Source organism: Malaclemys terrapin, chromosome 1 (genome assembly GCF_027887155.1).
Source record: "Malaclemys terrapin pileata isolate rMalTer1 chromosome 1, rMalTer1.hap1, whole genome shotgun sequence".
Taxonomy (NCBI): Eukaryota; Metazoa; Chordata; order Testudines; family Emydidae; genus Malaclemys; species Malaclemys terrapin.
In genome coordinates, this window is record NC_071505.1 from 117,342,778 (window position 1) to 117,368,394 (window position 25,617).

General features: G+C 42.2%; 1 protein-coding gene across 2 annotated transcripts in view; it reads left to right on the forward strand.

Annotated features, from left to right (window-relative positions):
- The window catches only part of PDE3A (phosphodiesterase 3A), a 377,696-nt gene that overhangs the window by 337,784 nt on the left and 14,295 nt on the right, over positions 1 to 25,617 (forward strand). For both annotated transcript variants that reach the window (XM_054036366.1, XM_054036368.1), the window contains 6 exons: positions 10,001 to 10,112; positions 11,865 to 11,978; positions 14,183 to 14,382; positions 18,134 to 18,337; positions 20,950 to 21,105; positions 24,973 to 25,213. In XM_054036366.1, coding sequence (XP_053892341.1) covers positions 10,001 to 10,112; positions 11,865 to 11,978; positions 14,183 to 14,382; positions 18,134 to 18,337; positions 20,950 to 21,105; positions 24,973 to 25,213 — 1,027 coding nt within the window. The remainder of the gene's footprint in view (positions 1 to 10,000; positions 10,113 to 11,864; positions 11,979 to 14,182; positions 14,383 to 18,133; positions 18,338 to 20,949; positions 21,106 to 24,972; positions 25,214 to 25,617) is intronic.

The following is a 25,617-nucleotide window of genomic DNA, read 5'->3' on the forward strand; positions in this document are numbered from 1 at the left end:
GAAAAAAGTCAAAAATAAGTTTATAATAAAGAGTACATAACTAAAACAGCAATACTTATTTTGCCAAAGTATCCAGATTTTCTGATGCCCAAGAAGCTATAAGTACCAGGAAACAAATGTCCCTTTGCCTCGTTTTTCATTCTTTCTTGTATCTGAATGCCTTGCTTGGCGGCTTATCCTTCTTGGTGCCTGGAAGAGCAGACCATTTCTCTCCAAATAAGCTATTGGGAACTTGATACCATTCACTTCCACCCCTTGCCATTCCAGTCAACTTCTTCAGAATTATTTTGAAACCTTCCCCCCTGACCTAAATCAATGCTGGAAATTCAGAGGGGGAAAAAAATAACCTCCTTATAAGGCATGCAGTTTGTAAAAATACCTGCCTAGCAGTTGTATGAATCAATATGATTAAAATCTGCAGAATAATATTCTACCATTCCTCTTTTCCCACAGGGGTATGTTCCAGGGCAGTAAGATACAATGAACTAGACAGACAGTAGCAACTAGTGTCTTTTCTTTCCCGTTTTTTGTTCCTTTCACCTTCCATGGCTCAGTGATCTAAGGGTACGTCTATACTTACCGGCTGGTTCGGCGGCAAGCAATCGATCTTCTGGGATCGATTTATCGCGTCTTGTCTAGACACAATAAATCGATCCCGGAAGTGCTCGTCGACGCCAGTAATCCTGCTCTGCGAGAGGAGTAGGCGGAGTTGACGGGGGAGCCTGCCTGCCGTGTGTGGACCCGCGGTAAGTACTTTAAGTTCGAACTAAGATACTTCGACTTCAGCTACGTTATTCACGTAGCTGAAGTTGCGTATCTTAGTTCGAACTGGGGGCTTAGTGTGGACCAGGCCTAAGACTAAGGTTTGAAATACCTTGTTTCCTCGTAGCTGCAAGTTTGAATCCTGGCTGGGTCAACTCAGCCATGATCCAAGAGAGGCAAATGGAGTTCCATGCTGTGTTTGGAAATTCTGCGCCCTGCTGGTCAAGCTGCCTGCAAACTTCAGTTCTGGCTGCTACCATAGGGCATAAAGGGACAATGTGGGTGAGGTAATATCTTTTATTGGACCAACTTCTGTTGGTGAGAGAGACAAATTTTTGATATAAACAGAGCTTTTCTTCAAGTCTGGGAAAGGTACTAAGAGTGTCACAGTTAAATTCAAGGTTGAACAGATACTTTCAACATAAGTAGTTAGCACAATTCCCAGACCTGAAGAAGAGCTCTGTGTAGCTCAAAAGCTTGCCCCTCTCATCAACAGAAGTTGGTCCAATAAAAGATATTACCTCAGCCACATTGTCCCTCTAAATAGCTTGGGGCCAACAGGGCTACAGCAACATTGCATACCATAGGGCATAGGTAGAGGTAGCCTGTTGCTCCGCCTTATAGGGTTTTGCCTAGCTGATTTATGCAATGTATAGACTGACTGGCTATGCATCTGGCCTAACCATAATCCTCCTCTCTTTAGAGAGCTGCAGATGCCTGTCCTGAGCAATGTTCGCTCTAATTTTTTCCATCCATGTGCAGAATAAATTTTGTTATGTGCACCGAGGTAAGGCATAGATTCATAGATTCTAGGACTGGAAGGGACCTCGAGAGATCGTCGAGTCAGTCCCCTGCCTTCATGGCAGGACCAAATACTGCCTAGACCATCCCTGATAGACATTTATCTAACTTACTCTTAAATATCTCCAGAGATGGAGATTCCACAACCTCCCTAGGCAGTTTATTCCAGTGTTTAACCACCCTAACAGTTAGGAACTTTTTCCTAATGCTCAACCTAAACCTCCCTTGCTGCAGTTTAAGCCCATTGCTTCTTGTTCTATCCTTAGAGGCTAAGGTGAACAAGTTTTCTCCCTCCTCCTTATGACACCCTTTTAGATACCTGAAAACTGTTATCATGTCCCCTCTCAGTCTTCTCTTTTCCAAACTAAACAAACCCAATTCTTTCAGCCTTCCTTCATAGGTCATGTTCTCTAGACCTTTAATCATTCTTGTTGCTCTTCTCTGGACCCTCTCCAATTTCTCCACATCTTTCTTGAAATGTGGTGCCCAGAACTGGACACAATACTCCATCTGAGGCCTAACCAGCGCAGAGTAGAGCGGAAGAATGACTTCTTGTGTCTTGCTCACAACACACCTGTTAATACATCCCAGAATCATGTTTGCTTTTTTTGAAACAGCATCACACTGTTGACTCATATTTAGCTTGTGGTCCACTATAACCCCTAGATCCCTTTCTGCTGTACTCTTTCCTAGACAGTCTCTTCCCATTCTGTATGTGTGAAACTGATTGTTCCTTCCTAAGTGGAGCACTTCGCATTTGTCTTTGTTAAACTTCATCCTGTTTACCTCAGACCATTTCTCCAATTTGTCCAGATCATTTTGAATTATGACCCTGTCCTCCAAAGCAGTTGCAATCCCTCCCAGTTTGGTATCATCTGCAAACTTAATAAATGTATTTTCTATGCCAATATCTAAGTTGTTACTGAAGATATTGAACAGAGCCAGTCCCAAAACAGACCCCTGCGGAACCCCACTTGTTATGCCTTTCCAAGGATTGGGAGCCATTAATAACAACTCTCTGAGTATGGTTATCCAGCTAGTTATGCACCCACTTTATAGTAGCCCCATCTAAATTGTATTTGCCTAGTTTATCGATAAGAATATCATGTGAGACCATATCAAATGCCTTACTAAAGTCTAGGTATACCATATCCACAGCTTCTCCCTTATCCACAAGGCTCGTTATCCTATCAAAGAAAGCTATCAGATTGGTTTGACACGGTTTGCTCTTTACAAATCCATGCTGGCTATTCCCTATCACCTTACCACCTTCCAAGTGTTTGCAGATGATTTCCTTAATTACTTGCTCCATTATCTTCCCTGGCACAGAAGTTAAACTAACTGTTCTGTAGTTTCCTGGATTGTTTTTATTTCCCTTTTTATAGATGGGCACTATATTTGCCCTTTTCCAGTTTTCTGGAATCTCTCCCGTCTCCCATGATTTTCCAAAGATAATAGCTAGAGGCTTAGATACCTCCTCTATTAGCTTCTTGAGTATTCTAGGATGCATTTCATCAGGCCCTGGTGACTTGCAGGCATCTAACTTTTCTAAGTGTTTTTTAACTTGTTCTTTTTTTATTTTATCTGCTAAACCTACCCCCTTCCCACTAGCATTCACTATGTTAGCCATTCCTTCAGACTTCTCAGTGAAGACCGAAACAAAGAAGTCATTAAGCATCTCTGCCATTTCCAAGTTTCCTGTTACTGTTTCTCCCTCTTCGCTGAGCAATGGGCCAACCCTGTCTTTGGTCTTCCTCTTGCTTCTAATGTATTGATAAAAAGTCTTCTTGTTTCCCTTTATTCCCGTAGCTAGTTTGAGCTCATTTTGTGCCTTTGCCTTTCTAATCTTGCCCTGCATTCCTGTGCTGTTTGCCTATATTCATCCTTTGTAATCTGTCCTAGTTTCCATTTTTTATGTGACTCCTTTTTATTTTTTAGATCATGCAAGATCTCATGGTTAAGCCAAGGTGTGGTCTTTTGCCACATTTTCTATCTTTCCTAACCAGCGGAATAGCTTGCTTTTGGGCCCTTAATAGTGTCCCTTTGAAAAACTGCCAACTCTCCTCAGTTGTTTTTCCCCTCAGTCTTGATTCCCATGGGAACTTACCTATCAGCTCTCTGAGCTTACCAGAATCCGCCTTCCTGAAATCCATTGTGTCTATTTTGCTGTACTCCCTTCTATGCTTCCTTAGAATTTCAAACTCTATGATTTCATGATCACTTTCACCCAAGCTGCCTTCTACTTTCAAATTCTCAATGTGTTCCTCCCTATTTGTTAAAATCAAGTCTAGAACAGCTTCCCCCCAGTAGCTTTTTCAACCTTCTGAAATAAAAAGTTGTCTGCAATGCAGTCCAAGAATTTGTTGGATAGTCTGTGCCCCGCTGTGTTATTTTCCCAACATATATTTGGATAGTTGAAGTCCCCCATCACTACCAAATCTTGGGCTTTGGATGATTTTGTTAGTTGTTTTAAAAAAAAACCTAACCAGTGAGCCTAACCTCACTGGTTAAGTGGCCTGTAGTAGATATCACCCTTGTTTTTTACCCCTTTTAGCCTAACCCAGAGACTCTCAACACTTCCATCTCCTATGTCCATCTCCACCTCAGTCCAAGTGTGTACATTTTTAATATATAAGGCAACACCTTCTCCCTTTTTCCCCTGTCTATCCTTCCTGAGCAAGCTGTACCCATCCACACCAACATTCCAATCATGTGTATTATCCCACCAAGTTTCAGTGATGCCAACGATGTCATAGTTGTATTTATTTATTAGCACTTCCAGTTCTTCCTGCTTATTCCCCATACTTCTCACATTTGTATATAGGCATCTAAGATACTAGTTCGATCTTGCCTCCCAGTTTTGCCTGACCCTCCTTTCTCTCTGCCATTATAGCCCACACACCCTCTTGTTTCCAACCCATCTCCCAGGTCTCCATGTTCCCCACTTACCTGTGGGCTTCGCTCACCTGTCCCCGTCGAACCTAGTTTAAAGCCCTCCTCACTAGGTTAGCCAGTCTGTGTCCAAATAGGGTCTTTCCCCTCCTCGAAAGGTGAACGCCATCTCTGCCTAGCAGTCCTTCCTCGAATAGCATCCCGTGGTCAAGGAAGCCAAAGCCCTCCTGGCGACACCATCTTCGCAGCCAGGCATTCACCTCTATGATGCATCTGTCTCTGCCCGGGCCCCTACCTTTGACAGGAAGAATTGAAGAGAATACCACCTGCGCTCCAAACTCCTTCACCCGTGCACCACCGGTAGAAACAAAAAACCTAGATATAGAATCATAGAACTGGAATGGGGCTAAGAGAGGTCATCTAGTCCAGTCCCCTGCACTCGTGGCAGGACTAATTATCTAAACTATTCTTGGCAGGTGTTTGTCTAACCTGCTCTTAAAAAATCTCCAATGATAGAGATGCCACAACATCCGTAGGCAATTTATTCCAGTGCTTAACCACCCTGACAGTTAGGAAGTTTTTCATAATGTCCAACCTAAACCTCCCTTGCTGCAATTTAAGCCCATTGCTTCTTGTCAGAGGGTAAGAAAAACAATTTTTCTTCCTCCCCCTTGTAACAGCCTTTTACAGACTTGAAAACTCTTATCATGTTCCCTCTCAGTCTTCTCTTTTCCAGACTAAACACACCCAATTTTTTCAATCTGCCCTCATAGGTCCTGTTTTCTAAACCTTTAATTGTTTTGTTGCTCTTCTCTGGACTCTCTCCAGTTTGTCCACATTCTTCCTGAAATGTGGCACCCAGAACTAGATACAATACTCCAGTTGAGGCCTAATCAGAGCGGAGTAGAGCAGAATTACTTCTCGTGTCTTGCTTACAACTCTCCTGTTAATACATTCCAGAATGATATTTGCTTTTTTTCCCAACAGCATTACACTGTTGACTTATATTTAGCTTGTGGTCCACTATGACCCCCAGACCCCTTTCCACAGTACTCCTTCCTAAGCAGTCGTGTCCCATTTTGTATGTGTGCAACTGATTGTTCCTTCCTAAATAGAGTACTTTGCATTTGTCCATATTGAATTTCATCTTATTTACTTCAGACCATTTCTCCAGTTTGTCCAGATCATTTTGAATTTTAATCCTATCCTTCAAAGCATTTGCAACCCCTCCCAGCTTGGTATTAATATATATTAATATATATTTTTAAAAAGTTACCATAGGGATAATTACTCCATCCAGGACAGGTTAGGCATTTTAGAACTCACTACTCAAATAATTAAATTTAAGTGTAAGAGAGAAATAAAAATTATAAAATGCATAGACCAGTCAAAAAGTTAAAATAACACACTTTGAAAGAATAAAATTATAGAGAATATATGTGCATTGCAGGAAGTACGAAGAAGTAACAACAACAATAATACAAGTATGTGTTGGGAGGTGAGTGTGAAAGACTGTGTGTGTGTGTGTGTGTGTGTGTGTGTGTGTGTGTGTTGGCTGCTGGGGAAGTTTCTGAGACGCTATGTGCTGTCTTTTTAAGGCACTCACTGAAAGCTCTCCTGCTCCTGAGTACCCTACCTCTGCGGAGATAGGGTCAATGGATGGGGTCGGGGGGGGGGCGGGGAATAGGCACCAACTTTCCTTGGCGCTGGTGGGTGCTCGCACACCCCCCCCGCCCTGACTTCACCCTTTCCCTGTCCCGCCCCCATTCCAACTCCTTCCCCAAAGTCCCCACCCCAACTCTGCCCCCCCCCCGCCCCTATTGGACCCCTTCCCCAAATCCCCGCCCCGGCCCCACCTCTTCCCTAAGCGTGCCACGTTCCCCCTCCCTCCCAGCCACGTGAAACAGCTGTTTCGTGGCGCAAGCGCTGGGCGTTAGGGGGGAAAAGCAGGCATGTGGCACACTCAGGGGAGGAGGCAGAGCGGAGGTGGAGGTGAGCTGGGCGGGAGGGAGGGAGGGCAGGCGGGGAGCTGCCAGTGGGTGCTGAGCACCCACCAATTTTTCCCCGTGGGTGCTCCGGGGCTGCATGGAGTCGGCGCCTATGGTGGGAGGCTGGGGGGAGAGACTGTGTGTGTGTGTGTGTGTGAGAGAGAGAGAGAGATATTGTGTGAGCTGGCTGCTTGGGAAGTCTCTGAGAGACCGTGCACTGTCTCTTTAAGGCACTCACTCACCACCCGGACCGCAGCAGCTCTCTCCTGCTCCGAGTCCTGAGCCCTGTCTCCTCTCCCCTGCTCTGCGGAGATGGGATACAGGGGCGGAGGGACACGACACCCTGACATTAGCACTCCCCTCACACACACACACACCCCATTCTGCACAGCCAGCAGGAGGGTCCTGGGAGCAGCTGGAGGAGCAATGTGGCTGCAAAGTAGCGTCAGGAGGGGTACCTGAACACACGCTGCCGGATGTGCCCGGCTATGCTAATCAAGTGCGCGGCACTTGAATCATTCCTGGGTGACCGCACAGCTTAGAGGGAACACAGGTCCTGAGTAATTTCTTTGGAGCACACACAGAGCTGGAGAAACCTCCTGTGTCAGTTTTCATCTGCTGCTGACCCCAGTGCAGCTTACTATATTTAAGATGCTATGGGGCCTTTTCTGCGTACATAAGCCTCATGGGATTTTGGTAATTTTTTTGTAAAGCACTTGGGTTACCTTAAGGATTAAATGCACAGGGTAACATTTTCAAAAGTGCAAGTGAATGGGCCTAATGCTCTTATGTGCCTAAGTCACTTTTGAAAAAAATCTGGTTCCTAAATCGTGTAGGTGCTGTTGAAACTTTTACCCAGAGAATACATGTAAAATGTCATCCTTTCTTTCCATTTCCATTCTCTTTCTTATGGCTGCACCACAGAGGAGGAAGATGTTGAGGGAAATAAAAGTAAGGAGGCATTAGGTATGGGGTAGGTAGAAGAAAACTAGGGAGCAATCGATAGGGTAGGGAACTAGAGAACAATAGAACATACAGAAAGGTGAGAGAGAGCAATATAGGTAAAGAGGGGGCTGAATAGTTAATAACCTGTCACCGGACTAGCTTCTTAATGTGGCTTTCTTATGTTGTCTGGTTAAAGAATGAGGGGTTCATTCCTTCCGCAATGTAGAAAAGAGTAATCTCTTTTTTCGCCTTTCTCTTCCTGTCCCCAGTGGCAATCAGAGATTTTAAGAAGCCTGTTTTCTGTTCAGGGCAGACATGCCTAATCCTGACAGGTGCCTGGAACTCATGCACTAACACTTGCCCTGAGCCCATCACATCACCCACACTCCTACTGCCTACAGTTAGCCTCCAGAACTGAGATGCATAGGGATTTTTCATTAGCAATCTCCAGTTGCCATTGAAGCTCAGGCTACAGAAATGGCTAAGAATTTCTCTAGGAGCGCTCTTTTCCATATTTGGTGTCCTCAGGTTTTTAAAATCCTATAACTAAAGAAAGACTTCTCTCCCTCTTTTTTGATAGTTCTGCTATATATTTGTGTCTCGTTTGGACTCTGAGTTCTAAGAGGGATAGTCCAATATTTTAAAGTACTGGTCTCTGCACTGGAATAGCTCTATTTCAAGCAGCTCTGATGTGTCCTTTACAGCAGTATTGCTAGCAGCTTCTGTGGCTTTGGCTTTCATTGGCATCACCACGCCAACACTGACCAGCATTACCACTACCTTTCTGGGTACTAATATTGAACATGGTACTCTTGGCACCCTATATCATTCAAGTAGCAGCTGGTCAGTGCAGAGGTGCTACCACCGGAAGCACAAGTGGCAGACACTTGATAACTGAGAGATCCCTTGTGTGTGGAGTCAGAAACTACATTTGTGCACTCTCAACTGCACTCTTCGCCTGGTCATCCTTTCTCATTTTTGCTAGAATCGTTCAGAATTAGTTCACACAGAAATTCTGCTTGATAAGAAATTCCTAGTAAAAAAAACTTGAAGATAGCTCAGATTGTAAATCCATATCAGTTACTTTAAAATAATTGTAATTCTCTACGAAGGCCAGATATTCAGCACACCACTGAGTTCACATGCAGGGTGCTTGTCACTCAGTGTTCAATACCTTTGGGAAGGTCTGAGACAAGAGCCATTAGCTGCCCTTGCCGGGCATCACCTGCTGCAGGTGGATGAGTTACCAGCTATGTTGGGCCCTGGGTGCGGGGCAAATTGGGCAGTGGAAGCTAGAGGAAGCCCCCCTAGTGGATGGGTTTGGGACAGACTCATGGCTGGCAGCACTGAGTTCAATGGGAAGGCCAGATATTCAGAGTTTCAGTTTGTTAAAACTTGGGTACACCACACCCATCAGTGTAGATTATGGATCCCAATTCATACACATGATATGCTGAAATACGCAGCAGTTGATAGACAGCAGCTTAATTTAGGTTCAATTGTGCTATGTTGAAACAAAGGCCAGTATGATTTTGGAACTGCATATGTAGAGTGTAGTATACGGTGGAACTGGGAGACAGTGGTCTCTCCTTGATACAGCTCTGGTGAGACCACACAAAGAATGCAGTATTTGGTTCTGGGCACCTTATGACAAGAACAATTAATGAAGTGCTGGAGAGGCTAATTTCAAAAGGAAAGTTGGAAGAACTTAACATAGTCATTTCATTAGGTCCCATTGCACTTTGTATAAAGTTGAAATTTGTTGTTGCTTTCAAGCCCCTACATCATATGATAGCTGCTGTCTGCCTCGCTGACCTGGTCTCCTATTATATTCCCCCATCAACTTCTTCACTCCACCACTGCTACCAGATTGAATACCCTGCTTGACTCCTCTTCTAAAATTCTCTATAAGAATGCCCTCTGGATGTCTTCCCTACTGAAAATTCCTTCCCTTCAGTCCTATCCCACCTGAAAACTCACTTCTGTCATTTCACCTACAAGGTTTAAAAAAAAAGTGACATGATTTATTCAGCTGACTTTTTATTTGACACCCTTGGCTTCTTCTTTTCCTCTCCCTTCATCTGTTTAAATGATTAGGCAAAGAGTAGAACAATTGTCATTGCATACTCTTTGGGACAGGATATATGGGGCAGATTTGCAGAGATGCTAATTCCTATCAGTCTTTGTAAATCTCCTCCGTGTCTTTGTGCTTTATTATGGTTTTTTGTGAGTCACCTAGCACATTTTGTAGCACTTAAAACTGATGATATCTAGGCTGGCTAAATGTCACCAGAAAGGAATATAACCAGGTACAAGTATCAGAAGAGGGTAATCATCAGACAAGGAGAAAAGTTGCTTAGAACAATCAGAGAGTACAAAGAAGAGGAACATTTTGGTAAACAATTTCTAAACAACCTGTTTGACTGTATAACTGTGTCTCAGCAGACATACTGGTAGCTTCCCCACATGAACTAGACCAGATGATTCACGTGAGAAAATGCATTAGGGAACAATCCTCTATTCAATAGGGATAGACCAGGTGACTTTATAGGATCAGCTTTTACGATGTCTTTTTTGGTCTACTTAGTAGCGTGGTTGTTTTCCTTTTCCAGGTATCATACAGGCTTTTTGAAGACATGGGGCTGTTTGAAGCCTTTAAAATTCCAGAGAGGGAGTTCATGAATTACTTTCATGCCTTGGAGTGTGGATACCGAGAGATACCTTGTGAGTAAAACTCCAGGTTAAATAAGAGTCTCTTGCGCAAATGTCTTTGACTTTTGACATGTTCAGTAATTATTTTTTATACACTCTTTCCTCTCCCTAATCACCACAGCCATTTCTTCTTTCAAGGGCTGCATTTTGTCTCCTACCTCTTGGATAAATGCATAAGAGTAGTAGTCCTCTTTTGGTGTACAGGATGTGATGTACGCAAATCTTTGTGCATTGTTAAGAGTATCCCACAATTTTGTCAATACACACAACACTGCTAAGCTAATTGCCTCTTATGCAGAGGCTCTTCCTGAAGTCTGCCCTCATGTTTCTGTCTGTTTGGCTTTCATGGGTTTTTTTTAATAGTATTATTTTACTTCATAGAAAACTCTGTGTAAATCTCGGGTAGTAAGATGGCTCCCATTTTGAGAGTTTCTGGGTATCAGGGACTGTTCTATCTCGCCATGCTTGTTATTGGTTGGTGGTATTGTCAGTCTTATCTGGAGATTGTTGGAATGGTTGCCCACCTCCCACTCCCCCTCAGGAGATGTGTTAGAGATGTGCACACTGTGATATGCTTCCACACAAAAGATGCTATAGAACAGTGATTTTAAACCTGTGGTCCTGGACTCCTGGCATAACTTTCAGCAGACATCCCAGCTCTTCTATGCTAGCTAGCTGTGGATTCAGAAGCAAGTATATACCCATATATAGCTATCTGATTTACTGTAGAGATACATATTATATAGAAAATGGATGTTATTGAGGTACATTTACTGAATATATCTGTATAGAAATATATAATCTATATTTTTCAGGATCCTAGGACTCTGTCCCTGAATTTTATTATCTTTGCTAAAGAAATATAACATTTAAGTTCCCCCATTTTTGAAGGGCCTTTTATCTACATGTTGCATTGTTGGAGATTGATACCAGAGCTGAATAAAATCTATATAAGGGCTTGTGTTTGTTGTGGTGTTAGCTCAAGATGTAACTCTAGTGTTGTCCTTAGTCTGATTCCCATCCCCACACACAAATCTCTAGCTCAACTTAAGTGGTTCTTTGCTTTAAACTTGAGCTAGCTGGCCTGTCAGGGGTATATGGATTGAAGCTCAAGGGCTGCTGATGCTCAAGCTAGTGATGCAGCCGACAGCAACAACTTGAGTTAGCACAGCTGGTCAGATGCTAATCCAATCACCATGTAGCCGGAGTGTTGTTTCAAGATGTGGCTGCTCTCACCCAAGCTAGGCTAGTGGAATAACTCAAGCTAATCGTTGCAGTGAAGACAAGCTCTTATTGTTAGAAACTCGGAGAAATCCTGGCCACCGTGACGTGAATGGGAGTCTTTCCATTGATTTTAGAGGAACCAGTATTTTACCCTTTGTATTGACCAGATGATACTTGCATAACAAAAGGCCGGGGAAGTAGAAAGGAGCAGGGCTCTCATTCCTATGCTAAAAGCTCCCTCTCTTCTCTCTTGCCTGGGGGAGTAGTTCTCCCCCAGGGCTTCCCCTCTTCCTGCCATGTGTATAAAAGCTCCCCCTCCAGTAGCAACCTAGTAGTAAAAGGAAAGCTGAAAACTTACAGAATTGTAAAATAAGTGGGGGTCCTCAGATCTTGTAATGTCTGTTGGTTTTTTGCTGTTTCTTGAACTGAAACTCCCTAGAAGTTCCCCGTTGTATCCAGTAGATGGTGTTGTGTGCCCTCTGATAGAAAGAATCTGCATGTTTAATAACAGTGTCATCGATTGCCTTGATTTGTACATAGATCACAACAGAATTCATGCGACTGATGTTCTACATGCTGTTTGGTACCTTACTACTCAGCCTATCCCAGGACTCTCAACTGTGATTAACGACCATGGGTCAGCAAGTGATTCAGGTATTCTTTTTAATATACTGTTCTTTTAAGACATGGGTTGTGGAATACTGTACATTTCATTTGCTAGACTTTCAAACAATTTCAGCAATATATATTTGATATTTAATGTGTGCTAGAATATTTATTTGTATGTTGCAACTGTGGTAGACTGATTCTTTCCAGTGGATTTCCATCAACTATACTTAGGGCCCTACCAAATTCATGGCCATGAAAAACGCCTCACAGACCGTGAAATCCGGTCTCCCCTATGAAATCTGGCTGTTGTAGGAGTGTCACAGTATTGCCACCCTTACTTCTACACTACCTTCAGAGCTGGGCAGACAGAGAGTAGCAGCTACTGGCCAGGTGCCCCACTCTGAAGGCAGAGCCACCACCAACAGCAGCACAGAAGTGAGGGTGGCATGATATGGGGAGGGGGTGGAGGGGAAGTTGTCACTTGGAGTGGGGAGCAAGACTGGCCATATAGCTGGGCGACATGGGCAACCACCCAGGGTGCTGTGATCAGAGAAGGCGCCATGGTGTTTCTCTCTCTGTCTCTCTCTGTCACACACACACACACACACTCACACACACACTCACACACACACACACACACACACACACGTCCCCAGACCCCTTTAATCCCTGAGCATTGGGGTCAGGCAGTGGTGGGGTTGGGGACACTCTAGCTGGGGCTTCCTACTGGGCTCCAGCTACTAGGCTTGGCTGAGAAGGGATGGCACTTTCTTTTCCCCTGCACAGGTCAGACACACCTCCGGGAACCTCCCTCAGCTGCAGGAAGCTTCACGGTTGCTGGCTGAAAACCCAGGTCTGAAGGCAGCATCGCTGCCGCCAGCCACACAGAAATAAGGATGGCAATACCGCGACTCCCCTACAATAGCCTCGCAATCCCCCCATGGCTCCCTTTTGGGTCGGGACACCTATGGTTACAACACTGTGAAATTTCAGATTTCAAGATCTGAATCTATGACGTTTAAGATGCTTAAAATCCTATGACTGAAATTTACCAAAATGAACCACCATGAATTTGGTAGGTTCCTAATTATACTGTAGACGCACAGAATTTTACACTTAAAAATATGTGAATTCAAGACTTTTGTAAGCTTTGTAGGACCATTTTACTTTTTCATGTTCTTTTTAAGCCCTTTCTTTCTACAAGCCACTTAAGAGATGACACCAGTGGTGTCTGCAAGTTAGCGGAGCTTGTGTGTATTGTTAATAAACACTTTGGATCTTTTGGGTGGAAAGATGTTTTACAAAAAACATTTTTGAAAGACATTCACTCATAAGAATTACCATAGCGGAATAGGCCTGGAATCTGGCTAGGCCAGGATCTGCCTCTGAAAGTGATCTGTTCCAGAAGTCTCGGACTGTCTCCACTGCCTGAGCTTAAAGACCCAAATCTATTAGCTCAAAGTCTGTAAATGACTCAGAAACCTCTATGTGGTCCAGCCATTGGAGGGAAACAGAGAGCCATGCTATGTAAATCTGGATTAGCTAAGAAACGCTGGGCTGTTCATTGATTAATGCCTCACAATTAATTAATTAATTGCACATAAATTTACAGTGTTATGATGAGACTTGGAAGGTTTGATTTTTACTGGTAAATGTTGGTGAACGTCAATTTCATTGTACACATGCAAACTAATGAAAAAATAATCAAAATTACAGGTAGGCAAAGTAAGAAAAATGCTGCTTGAGAACTTATAAGTATTTGATTTAAGGATATTTACTATGTGTATTTTGACATGTGAAGTTGACAGCTTGTGTTTATCAATTTTATAAAGCTTTAACTTTTTGAATCCAAACATCTACTGTCACTAAATAATTATTGTCTGACTCCCCCATTATTGCCTGCAAAATTTACATACATAAAAAGAGGAGGAAAATGCTTAAAACCCAGAATTTTGCACAACTGAGAAAATTTAAATTAACAATTGAAAAAAAATGCTTACAAATAAACATCCAATTGTGCCAGTTCTAGTTAGGGTAACAGTCATTTTTGAATTGCTGGAACATACACAGAATATCAGAAATCATTGAGTTGAGTATTTCTGCACTTGGATACTAGACCCGATCTGAGATGATTGTTTTTGGTCAAATGTTTTTGGGGGAGGGGGAGGGTTGTAACACACAGGCAATTTTGCTCATGGTCTATATTTTCAATAAGTAATTAATACTCAAGGGACTCTATTTCTGCTCAGATTCTGATAGTGGAATCACTCATGGCCATATGGGATATGTGTTTTCGAAGATGTACACACCTGCAGATGAGAGTTACGGCTGCCTTTCTGGCAACATCCCTGCCCTAGAATTGATGGCGCTTTATGTAGCTGCAGCCATGCATGATTATGATCATCCAGGAAGGACCAATGCCTTTTTGGTTGCAACCAGCGCGTCTCAGGTAAGTCTTGGGCCATGTTTTTAAAGTCTACATAATCGTTAAGCCTCCAAAGACTTTTGAGCACAGCTTTTCATTGTCAGGGGTGCTTTTGGCTTGCATCGGGTACTCGCCTGATGTAAACTATGAAATTGTTAGCATTGACTACTGTATTTCTTATTGCACAAATTGTGATTGTTCTACGGTATGTTGTCGAGCATGGTACACTTAAACTATGCAGCACCAACAGCATCTCTTTAATTTGGGGCTAAGTGGATTTTTTCTATTTAACTTATTGATGGATTTGTTGATTTTAAAAAAAACATTTGGAGGAAGAGAGGCTACATTTCTGTCAGTTCATATGGAACTCCTAACTTCTGTGCAGTGAATACACTGACTTCATATGTTTTTTCAAAAACCTTGTTTTTTCATGTTTTTCTGTGTACAGGAGAAGTCAGATTTTGCACCAGCTATTTCTTTGATTGCTCATCCGTAGTAGCATTTGAGCACCTCATAACCAATAATGAATTTATCTTTACTAATTTCTAGAGAGGTAGGGAAGTATTCTTACCTCCTATTTATAGATTCAGCACTAATGCAAAGGGACATTAAATGAGTTGCACAAGAAGTCTGTGCCAGTGTTGGCCACTAAATTCAGATTTCCTGAACCCAGTCCATGTCTTAACCAGAAGACCGTCCTTCCATCCTTTACATTCCAAACCACAATGTAGCTTCAGCATACTCTGTAAAAAGGAGCTTATGATTGTTATTTCTGGAAGAAAAGAAGGGTGAGCTAGTGATTACGGACCTAGACTGTGACTCAGAAATCCTGAGTTCAGTTCTCAGCTGGGACACAGACTTCCTATGTGACCTTAGGCAAGTCATTTGGCCTCACTGTGCCTCAGTTTCCCATCTATAATATGTGGATAGTACTTCTCTACCTCATGAGGATGTTGAGAGGATGAAATCCATTGATGTTGGTGAGGTACTATGCCTGTGTTAGTAGAGAGGAAAGCTCCTCCTGCATTTTGGGACCAATCTTATTTAATCTTTTTATTACTGACCTTGGCACAAAAAGTGGGAATGTGCTAATAAAGTTTGCGGATGACACAAAGCTGGGAGGTATTGCTAATACAGAGAAGGACGGGATATCATACAGGAAGATCTGGATGACCTTGTAAACTGGAGTAATAGTAATAGGATGACATTCAATAGTGAAAAGTACAAGGTCATGCATCTAGGGATTAATAACAAGAATTTTGGTTATAAATTGGGGACACATCAGTTGGAAGTAACAGAGGAGGAGAAGGACCTCGGAATATTGGTTGATCACAGGATGACTATGAGCCGCCAATGTGATATGACTGTTAAAAAAGCTAATGCGGACTTGGGATGCATTAGGCGAGGTATTTCCAGTAAAGATAAGGAGGTGTTAGTACCGTTATACAAGGCACTGGTGAAACCTCATCTGGAATATTGTGTGCAGTTCTGGTCTCCCATGTTTAAGAAGGATGAATTCAAACTGGAACAGGTACAGAGAAGGGCTACTAGGATGATCCGAGGAATGGAAAACCTGTCTTCTGAAAGGAGACTCAAAGAGCTTGGCTTGTTTAGCCTAACCAAAAGAAGACTGAGGGGAGATATGATTGCTCTTTATAAATATATCAGAGATAAATGTCAGGGAGGGAGAGGAATTATTTAAACTTAGTACCAACGTGGACATACGAACAAATGGATATAAACTGAACATTAGGAAGTTTAGACTTGAAATTAGACGAAGGTTTCTAACCATTAGAGGAGTGAAGTTCTGGAACAGCCTTCCAAGGGGAGTAGTGGGGGCAAAAGACATATCTAGCTTCAAGACTAAGCTTGATAAGTTTATGGAGGGGATGGTATGATGGGATAGCCTAATTCTGGCAATTAATTGGTCTTTGATTATTAGCAGGTAAATATGCCCAATGGTCTGTGATGGGATGTTAGATGGGTTGGGATCTAAGTTACTACAGAGAATTCTTTCCTGGGTGCTGGCTGGTGAGTCTTGCCCACATGCTCAGGGTTTAACTGATCACCATATTTGGAGTTGGGAAAGAATTTTCCTCCAAGGCAGATTGGCAGAGGCCCTGGAGATTTTTCACCTTCCTCTGCAACGTGGGGCATGGGTCACTTGATGGAGGATTCTCTGCACCTTGAGGTCTTTAAATCACAATTTGAGGACTTCAATAACTCAGACATAGGTTAGGGGTTTGTTACAGGAGTGGGTGGATGAGATTCTGTGGCCTGCATTGTGCAGGAGGTCAGACTAGATGATCATAATGGTCCCTTCTGACCTTAAAGTCTATGAGTCTGAGTCTATTCTCCTAAGATTCAGCAAAAAAAACACTTGTTCTGGTTAAACAGTTGTAAAAGTCAGGAATAGAAGTTAGATGATAGCTCTTAATGTACAGTACTTACTGTGTTGTAAATAAATGAAGGGGCAGCATCAAAGTCCCTGTAGGATTTCATTTCACTTTGATATCACTTGAAGTCCGCAAAGTTTCTATTCGGATCTGGTTCCTCCCCTCTTTTGATCACTTGCTTTGTTACCAGAACAGCAGCAGCAGCTTTGAGGAATGGCAAAGTGCTGCTGCCTAGCCAAAAATCTCCCTTCAAGAATGATCCCATCCGGCAGGGTATATGTGTCACAAAGGTGACATGTTTACTCTGTGGCTAGGCAGAAGGGGCTGCTCACAGCAGCTCAAATTTTGCAACATGATCTATGCAGTGAGGAACTGTGATGACTTCAGAAGACTATAACAATACTACTTTGACGCAGTTGGTAATGAAAAAAATGATATTCAAGTATGTACTTGAATATATGTAGACACATCTCCACAAAACTAAATAAAACTCTATTTATTCTCAGGCAAATTTGGTATTTCTCTCCTTATGCTAAACAGTCAAGAGATTGTGGCTGAAATTCAAGCAGAATTTGACCATGTGACTTTAAATTCTGGACCAGTGCAGGACTGTTCCCTAACCTATATTCCCTAGAGCTTTGTTTGATCTAGTTCTGAATGGAGCATCCATCATTTCTCAGCACTAGGGACTTCAACATCAGTGGAATTTTAACCAATTGGGGATTTTGGTGTTGCAGGTTCTGTCAGGTCATATATGTATAAAATACGGGAGCTAGAAGTTCACATATTCGTATGATGGGAACTATGTAACCATACTAGATTGAGAGAACCAGTTAGAAGCCCCAACCAGAAAACACCATTGCTCTTGAAGACTGTAGCTCTGTGAAGTGATGGAAGTACTATTACATATAATATATATTCATTAATGGCTAATATTAAAGTGTGCATTTGTGTGTTTGTGTAAAATATATATAACACATATGCACATGTCTTCAGGTCTTGCACTCCAAAGGATCTCCTATTTCCAGTTGACCACTGCTATATAGTGAATTTATCTGCTCTCTGCCAATGCATTAATGGCTAATATAAAACACCAGATTAACTCATCACAGCATGGGTCAACCAGAAATGGGAGATTGTCTAGAGTGCAAGAGCTGGATCTTCCAAATCGGTCTTAACCACAACTGCTGTTACTGCTGTCAGAAATTAACACTCCTTAAAATCTCTGCAAAAATTTTTTTAAAGACCTGATCCTTTCTCTCATTTCTCCCATCATCAAAAGTCATTTCATTATTCCAATAGTCATTCTTATTTCATGTTTTTCTGTTTCAGACGCTAGGAGGATTCTTAATTCTTAAATCAGTGTATTGTTTCCACAGGCCGTGCTGTATAACGACCGCTCTGTTTTGGAGAACCATCACGCAGCTGCTGCGTGGAATCTTTTCATGTCCAGGCCAGAATATAACTTCTTAGTCAACCTTGATCACGTGGAATTCAAGCATTTCCGCTTCCTTGTAATTGAGGCCATTTTGGCCACTGACCTGAAGAAACACTTCGATTTTGTAGCCAGATTCAATGCCAAGGTAATAAGAAATTTTAATTTCCAATGTTTTCTAAAGGGAAAGAGGATTCTTTGTGCCCTTCTGTACATCAAATGGGTCACCAGCTGGGAAAGATCACTAAAAAGGCAGCCCCACAGACAGAGACACATCTCCATTCAGTGAATAGTGATACTGAAACAGTAACAGGTATTTCTAAAAACAGGTTCTGAACAATTTTTCATAATATTCATTTAGCTATTGAAAATTACCAGAAATTAGTTACTTTAACTGGATATTAAGCTGCATCCCTCAGCAACATGGTATTGCCTCTCTCTCTCTCTGTGGATACACTGATGAAGGAACCACATGCAGAAAGCTTGGAACCTATGAACGTGTGATCAGTTTTGTTTTCCATTTCTCCTTAACCATTCTCTCTCTTTTTAAATGGCTGAAAATAGACATCTTATGTACTGTGTTAAGAACCTAGTCCAAACATTTCAATTAGGCATCTAAATCCATAGTAAGGTACCTAAATAAGTGAACTGATTTTTTGGAGGTGCTGAGCACTCTTATATCCCACTAAAATCAGACAGATGGGTGGGTTTTCAGCATCTCTGCAGATCAGGTCAGATGGAGCCCAATCCAAAGCCCACTGCAGTCAACGGAAGGACTCCTGTTAATGTCAGTGGGGACTGAATTTGATGCCTAGATCACTGATTTTGGTGCCTTGATTTAGACACCTGGATTTGATAACTTTGTCCTAAATTTTCATTTTTGTGAGGTTAAATAGCCAGAGAAAAAGGATGAGTTAAAGCCAGAAGTAGTATAGCTCTAGATCCAGGAACAAAACATGATATATTTGAGAAATAGGCATGCTAGCCACTCATTAGTACCCTGCCAGACATTACTTGGAGGTTCTCAACATTAAACTTGGTTTAAATTTATATGGCAGGTGGACGCTAGATGTCACATGTGAAGGTGATATTTGCACTCTCTCAGAAGAGGAAATCAGATGGATGGCTTGAAGTGGCATGTCCTGTTGACTGACTATAGATTTGTAATGACAGTTGGCAGCTTCCCCCTATGTTGGGTCATTGGGTAGTGTGAGTGGTTACACAATAAAGTGGGAGGAATAGCTGAAAATATTAACCAAATAAAACTTTCTGTGCTAAATTTGTCTCTGCCTTAAAGGAAATTATCTATGATTCTTAGTGATTTAATCACTCATTTATATTGCAGAAGTGTCTACAGGCCCCAGTCAGAGATCAGGGCCCATTTATGCTGGGCTGCAGGCAGCATAAATACATGTAACAGTCCCTGCCCCAAAAAGCTTGCAGTGTAAAATGTGCAATGGACAACAAGTGGATATAACAAGTAGGGGGAAGACCAGGTAACACTGAGGAAGTCATGTATGATGTCATAAGGCAGGGGTCGGCAACGTTCGGCACGCGGCTCACCAGGGTAAGCACCCTGGCGGGCCAGGCCAGTTTTATTTACCTGCTGACGCAGCAGGTTCGGCCGATCGCGGCCCCCACTGGCCGCGGTTTGCCGTCCCAGGCCAATGGGGGCGGCGAGAAGCCGCGGCCAGCACATTGCTCGCCCGCAACGCTTCCCACCACCCCCATTGGCCCGGGACGGCGAACCGTGGCCAGTGGGGGCCGCGATTGGCCGAACCTGCCGCGTCAGCAGGAAAATAAAACTGGCCTGGCCCGGTGCTTACCCTGATGAGCCACGTGCCGAACATTGCCGACCCCTGTCATAAGGAGTGGTCTTAGCATACCAGCTTCCATTGTCCAGTGTTTTGTAGACATTGAGATAGGTTAGTTCTAAGGAGAGATTTGAATGAACACAATGACACAGATATTAATTGGGAACTTCTCCCATGCATAAAGGGTGGTGTGGGAGAAAGGGTGAAGGTGCTTTAGGGAAAATTGAACTAATGGGCAATGAAGGCTGGTATCATTGGCACAGTGGAGGTAGGATACGTAGTCACATCATTAGAATACTGGAGAGAGAAACCACTCTGGTAGAAATGTGAAGCCATTGATTTCCCTGTGCCTTACCGCTGCCTATTTGATCTTGTATTGAGAGACTAAAGCTGCTTCATTATTTAAATTATAGCTGTGGTCACGTTAGATCACAAGAAAACCCTTTTGTTTTAAAAGGGGCAGAATAATGTGTGTCAGCTGTTGCTGGGGGTTTTTTTTGTGGGAGAACTCTTTCAAACACATTTAGCCCAAATAGAAAAGAAATGTAGGCCTTGTCTGTCTACACACAAGCTTGCACCAGTTTAACTAAAATTGGTTTTAGAACACACCTCTAGTTAAATTGGTGCAACTTTGTGTATAGATAAGGCCATCATTTCTTAGAAAATGTTGTAGGTCTGTCTTCTGCTATTAATGCTTTAGAGCCAGAGTGTTAATTGCTAAATAATTATATGATTCATAATTATCTATCTCAAACCTTAATTATTGGAACTACTTCTTCTTTTTCATGCTTGATCTACACTCTTAAATTACAAACCTGGGCAAACCCACCTATTTAGGTTTATAGTTTGCATTCAGTAGCTGAGCATGTTTTAGCACATCACAGGACAAGATTTTCCTCTTACCATGGGCTATTATAATGGTTTTATCCCTTTGTGTATCTTCCAGGTGAATGATGATGTTGGAATTGACTGGACTAATGAAAATGACCGCTTGCTGGTTTGCCAAATGTGCATCAAACTGGCTGACATCAATGGGCCTGCCAAATGCAAAGACTTGCATCTGCAGTGGACAGAGGGCATTGTTAATGAATTCTATGAACAGGTAAATATGTGCCCAAAGCAGGAATGAATTTATTTTCTGTCCTAAATTATTCTGTAGTGTGGCTGCATTTTAGCTTGGAGTTGATTGCATTTCAGTGCTGGGTGAAATTACTTTTATTTTTAAAGAAAGTTTGAGGAATACACTTTCCGTTTTTGCATGAACTATGCCCGGTTCAAAGTTCATGATAGCATTCAAGAACAGAACACCATAGCTTGGTTTGCAAGGAACTGGAAGCAAAGCAACCCCCTAGTATTCCCTTGGAAGTTTGAGTTCTGAGGGAGCCCTGATCTTAATCTTTTCCAGTTAGAATTAGAGGCACCTGTTTTGCCTATTTAGCACTGCCTGTATTCCGGGGAACTATCCCATTGTATCCAAGGCCAGTTCCCCCCCTGAGTTTTCAGGGGTAACTACACCATATATCTTATGTCATCGGGAATGGGCCAGCAAGCTGAGCCACTGCCCCCACAAGGCCCAAGAATCTTCTGGGAAGGGCTGGACAGTGACCCAGAGTTTGCATGTTAAGCACTGCAGGGTGCTGACTGCCCCTAGTTTTAGCATATTAGCGACTGCATTGGGAAAGGTCTGGCTTCCCTCTGCTCCCTGGTAGTGTATGTAGGAGGAGTGAGAGAAAAAAAAATTCAAGCATTTATCTGGCCTCTTCGTTCAAAGCACCCGAGGATGCAAAAGGACACTAGCCTCTGCATAAATATAAGACTAATTATTAAAAATAAATCCTACTGCAAGAGAGAGTTCTGCCCTAATCTCCTGGATTTTCCTCCAGGACTGTGTTCTTATTATTTCTTTGCTGCACCTCATTGTATCTCACGTAAAGAGATGCAGTCATTTAAACTCCACTGCATACCAATCAAATATAATGACGTGGCTCACATTGGATCTGTCACAGCTGAAGAAATGCACAGTACATGTTCTGGTACACTAAAGGCAGCAATGTCATAAAAGCTGTTGACAAGGAACCCTAAAAGAAGATCAGCAAAAGCATTATGATGTTGTGTGCTTTACAGTAGATTCATTCCATCTGCACACTCGGATTAAGGTTTTATCTTCATTGCCCTTGCTCTCAGTCTTCCTTTTAGGATGGGCACTATATAGTACCGTTTAATTCTTGGCTTGAAAGTGACTTCCAACATGGCTGATAGCCAGAAATATTCTATTAAATTGTTAGAGATTTTTGATCAATGCACTTTGTTCCTGAAAAAATCAATGCTTCTGAGTGCTTTATGCAATGTGCTTTTCATTATGTCCTTTGAATGACATTAGTTGCCATGCCAACATGATGTATAGTAGCAATTTTCCTCCAGAACCTGCTGCAGGTATTAGAGACAATGGGCTCAGATGTATCAGCTGATTTATTTTAGCTGAGGATCTAGCCAACACCTTATCACCTTTCCCACTCCCCCAGCTCCTAAAACAACTGTCTATTTTAGGGAAAACATCCAGTTTCTCATTCTGAAAGGAAGAATTATAAGGGATACACTAGTCTCCCCAAAGTAGGTTTGCTAGAAAAGTGGATTGCAAATGTACAATGTAATTCATATCTTATTGCCCTTATATAAATCCATGGTACGCCCACATCTTGAATACTGCGTACAGATGTGGTCACCTCATCTCAAAAAAGATATACTGGCATTAGAAAAGGTTCAAAGAAGGGCAACTAAAATGATTAGGGGTTTGGAACGGGTCCCATATGAGGAGAGATTAAAGAGGCTAGGACTTTTCAGCTTAGAAAAGAGGAGACTAAGGGCGGATATGATAGAGGTATATAAAATCATGAGTGCTGTGGAGAAAGTGAATAAGGAAAAGTTATTTACTTGTTCCCATAATATAAAAACTCGGGGCCACCAAATGAAATTAACGGGCAGCAGGTTTAAAACAAATAAAAGGAAGTTCTTCTTCACACAGTGCACAGTCAACCTGTGGAACTCCTTGCCTGAGGAGATTGTGAAGGCTAGGACTATAACTGGGTTTAAAAGAGAACTGGATAAATTCATGGGGGTTAAGTCCATTAATGGCTATTAGCCAGTATCAGTAAGGAATGGTGTCTCTATGTTTGTCAGAGGGTGGAGATGGATGGCAGGAGAGAGATCACTTAATGATTACCTGTTAGGTTCACTCCCTCTGGGACACCTGGCATTGGTCACTGTCGGTAGACAGGCTACTGGGCTGGATGGACCTTTGGTCTGACACAGTTCGGCCATCCTTTTGTTCTTATGTTCAGCATATGCCATGAAAATTGGGAGCCATTCTTGACAGCACCCCTCTCCATTAAAAAACAGAAGTGCACTGGGCTTTGAAGAATTATATCTCTGTACAAATTCTAACTTATTGTATTTAAATTTAGAAAAACACACAATATTGTTGCAGTATGTTTAATGAGTTTTAATGTTGATATTTAAAGGAAGACCAGTGAGACATGTGTGTTGTTTCCAACTGTAAATCGAGCTCATAATCAAGCTTGAAAGAATTAAGCTTGATTAATGTTAAACTTTTCATCAGTCGACTTTCTTCCCAACATTGACAACTTCTTCACATGAAATCTGAGATGTCATGCTGTGAAGGAGAGAGAACTGCCATCTCTGGTTAATCCACTTGTTATCTCAGGAATGTGCACACACTCTGGTTTTGAGATAATGATGGGAGGGGGGAGATCAAATATTTGATAGCTGAGCATTGAACTGTGTGTACCTTGTTAGAAAATGCAGGAAAGCTGGAAGTGAGGCATTCATCGAAGTTTAACTGTTTACTCTTTGTGTTTCCCTTTTCTCAAAAGGGAGATGATTCATTTAACCATATCTTGGATACTCAGAGAAACTAGGCACTTGGAAACAAATTCAACATGGATGTAATGTCTTAGAAATTGACTGTGGATCTTCAATAATGTTCATGATCTGTTTTATTTCTCAAATCTAGGTCTCCACAGTCTAGTCACATCAGTTTGCATAACAAGTCATATGCATTATCAATTATTCTTTTATTATAGGACCAATTCTTATAATAAAGGAATTTTGCTGCATTAGGGTTGATTGAAAAAGAACTTGAGTGTTTGGCTCATACAGTGGACCTTGGTAGAAAACTAACTCTTCCATCACAGCACCAGGATGGGGCCTTCTCTCTCTTCCCCACCCCCCACCTCCACTCCCCCAAAAGAAATCTAGCAAAGGGACATGTGCAGAGGATCTTGCATTTTTGAATGACCCTACATTGACATGTTCATTACAACGTTCCTCGGGAAACGAGTGACTATGGCCTGAAGCTCGGCAGGTCAAAGAAACACAAAAGTAGAGTCGCCCAACTTATTTATAATGCCGCTTAAAAGAAAGGCAAAATTCATAAGAAAACTAGTTTGAAAAGCCAGCCCTTGCTCTGAAAAGGTAAATCCTGTCCCCTTGTGAATAAGGTGGTTAGTTGCTAACAAGCTAATAATGATGATAAAAATCACAAATGATTTGCATACATGATGGGGGGGAAAAACAATATGGAGAAAGGTGATTTCATTTTTAAGCTTCCAAGATGGCAATGTAGACTACAGGACTAGAAGGTGGGCATTACTTTACAAAGTCTTCATAGAGCATGTTTTGTAAATTCAGGGTATTCTTTATAGCAGATTATTCTTGTGTTTGAGCTCTGGAACTGTGTAGAGTAGTTTTTATATGAAGGCTGAAGGTATATATGCTACCTTTATATGCTGGTCTGCTATAAAATATGAAATGGTAAAAGGAGATGGCTCCACAGCAGAATATTTTTCCTTCTAATATTTGCAATTGCCTTTGATGCCTCCCTCCACGTTCTCCCCCCATATCTATGTAAATAATGTATCACACAGAAGTAACACATTTTTGTCATCTCTAGGGTGATGAAGAGGCGAGCCTTGGCCTTCCTATAAGTCCTTTCATGGATCGCTCAGCTCCCCAGTTGGCACAACTTCAGGAATCCTTCATTTCTCACATTGTGGGTCCACTGTGTAATTCCTATGACTCAGCGGGGCTGATGCCAGGGAAATGGGTGGAAGATAGCGATGAGTCAGGAGATACTGATGAGCAAGAAGAGGAAGAAACAGCAGAAATGGAAATGTGTGAAAATTCCGAGTCAAGTATGTTGTTTGCATCTGTATCTTTCAGTGGGGCTGATTTCATTTCATGGGCTAACGATCCCCTGTATAAAAGCCTAAAGAGTTTCTCCTGGTCAGCCATAACCTGAATTTCTCTAGAACTGGACTAGCTGAACTTGCCCCCAAGAGGTTTAACGGGTAGCCACACATTTTGGGAGTGGAGAAGCTTCTAAAGACTTCACAGACAACACTTCTAGTAGGTCATTAGGTTGCCCATCCTACATCTGCGATTTTTAGACTGCTCCATGGCTGGTTTTTAAAGGACTATAATTTTTTCTCCATTGGAAGATATGGGTAGGACAAGATCTTCATCTTTTTGTTAGGTTTTTGTACGGTGCCTGGTACAATAGGCCCCAGTTCCCTGATTGGGGCCTGTAGATGCTACC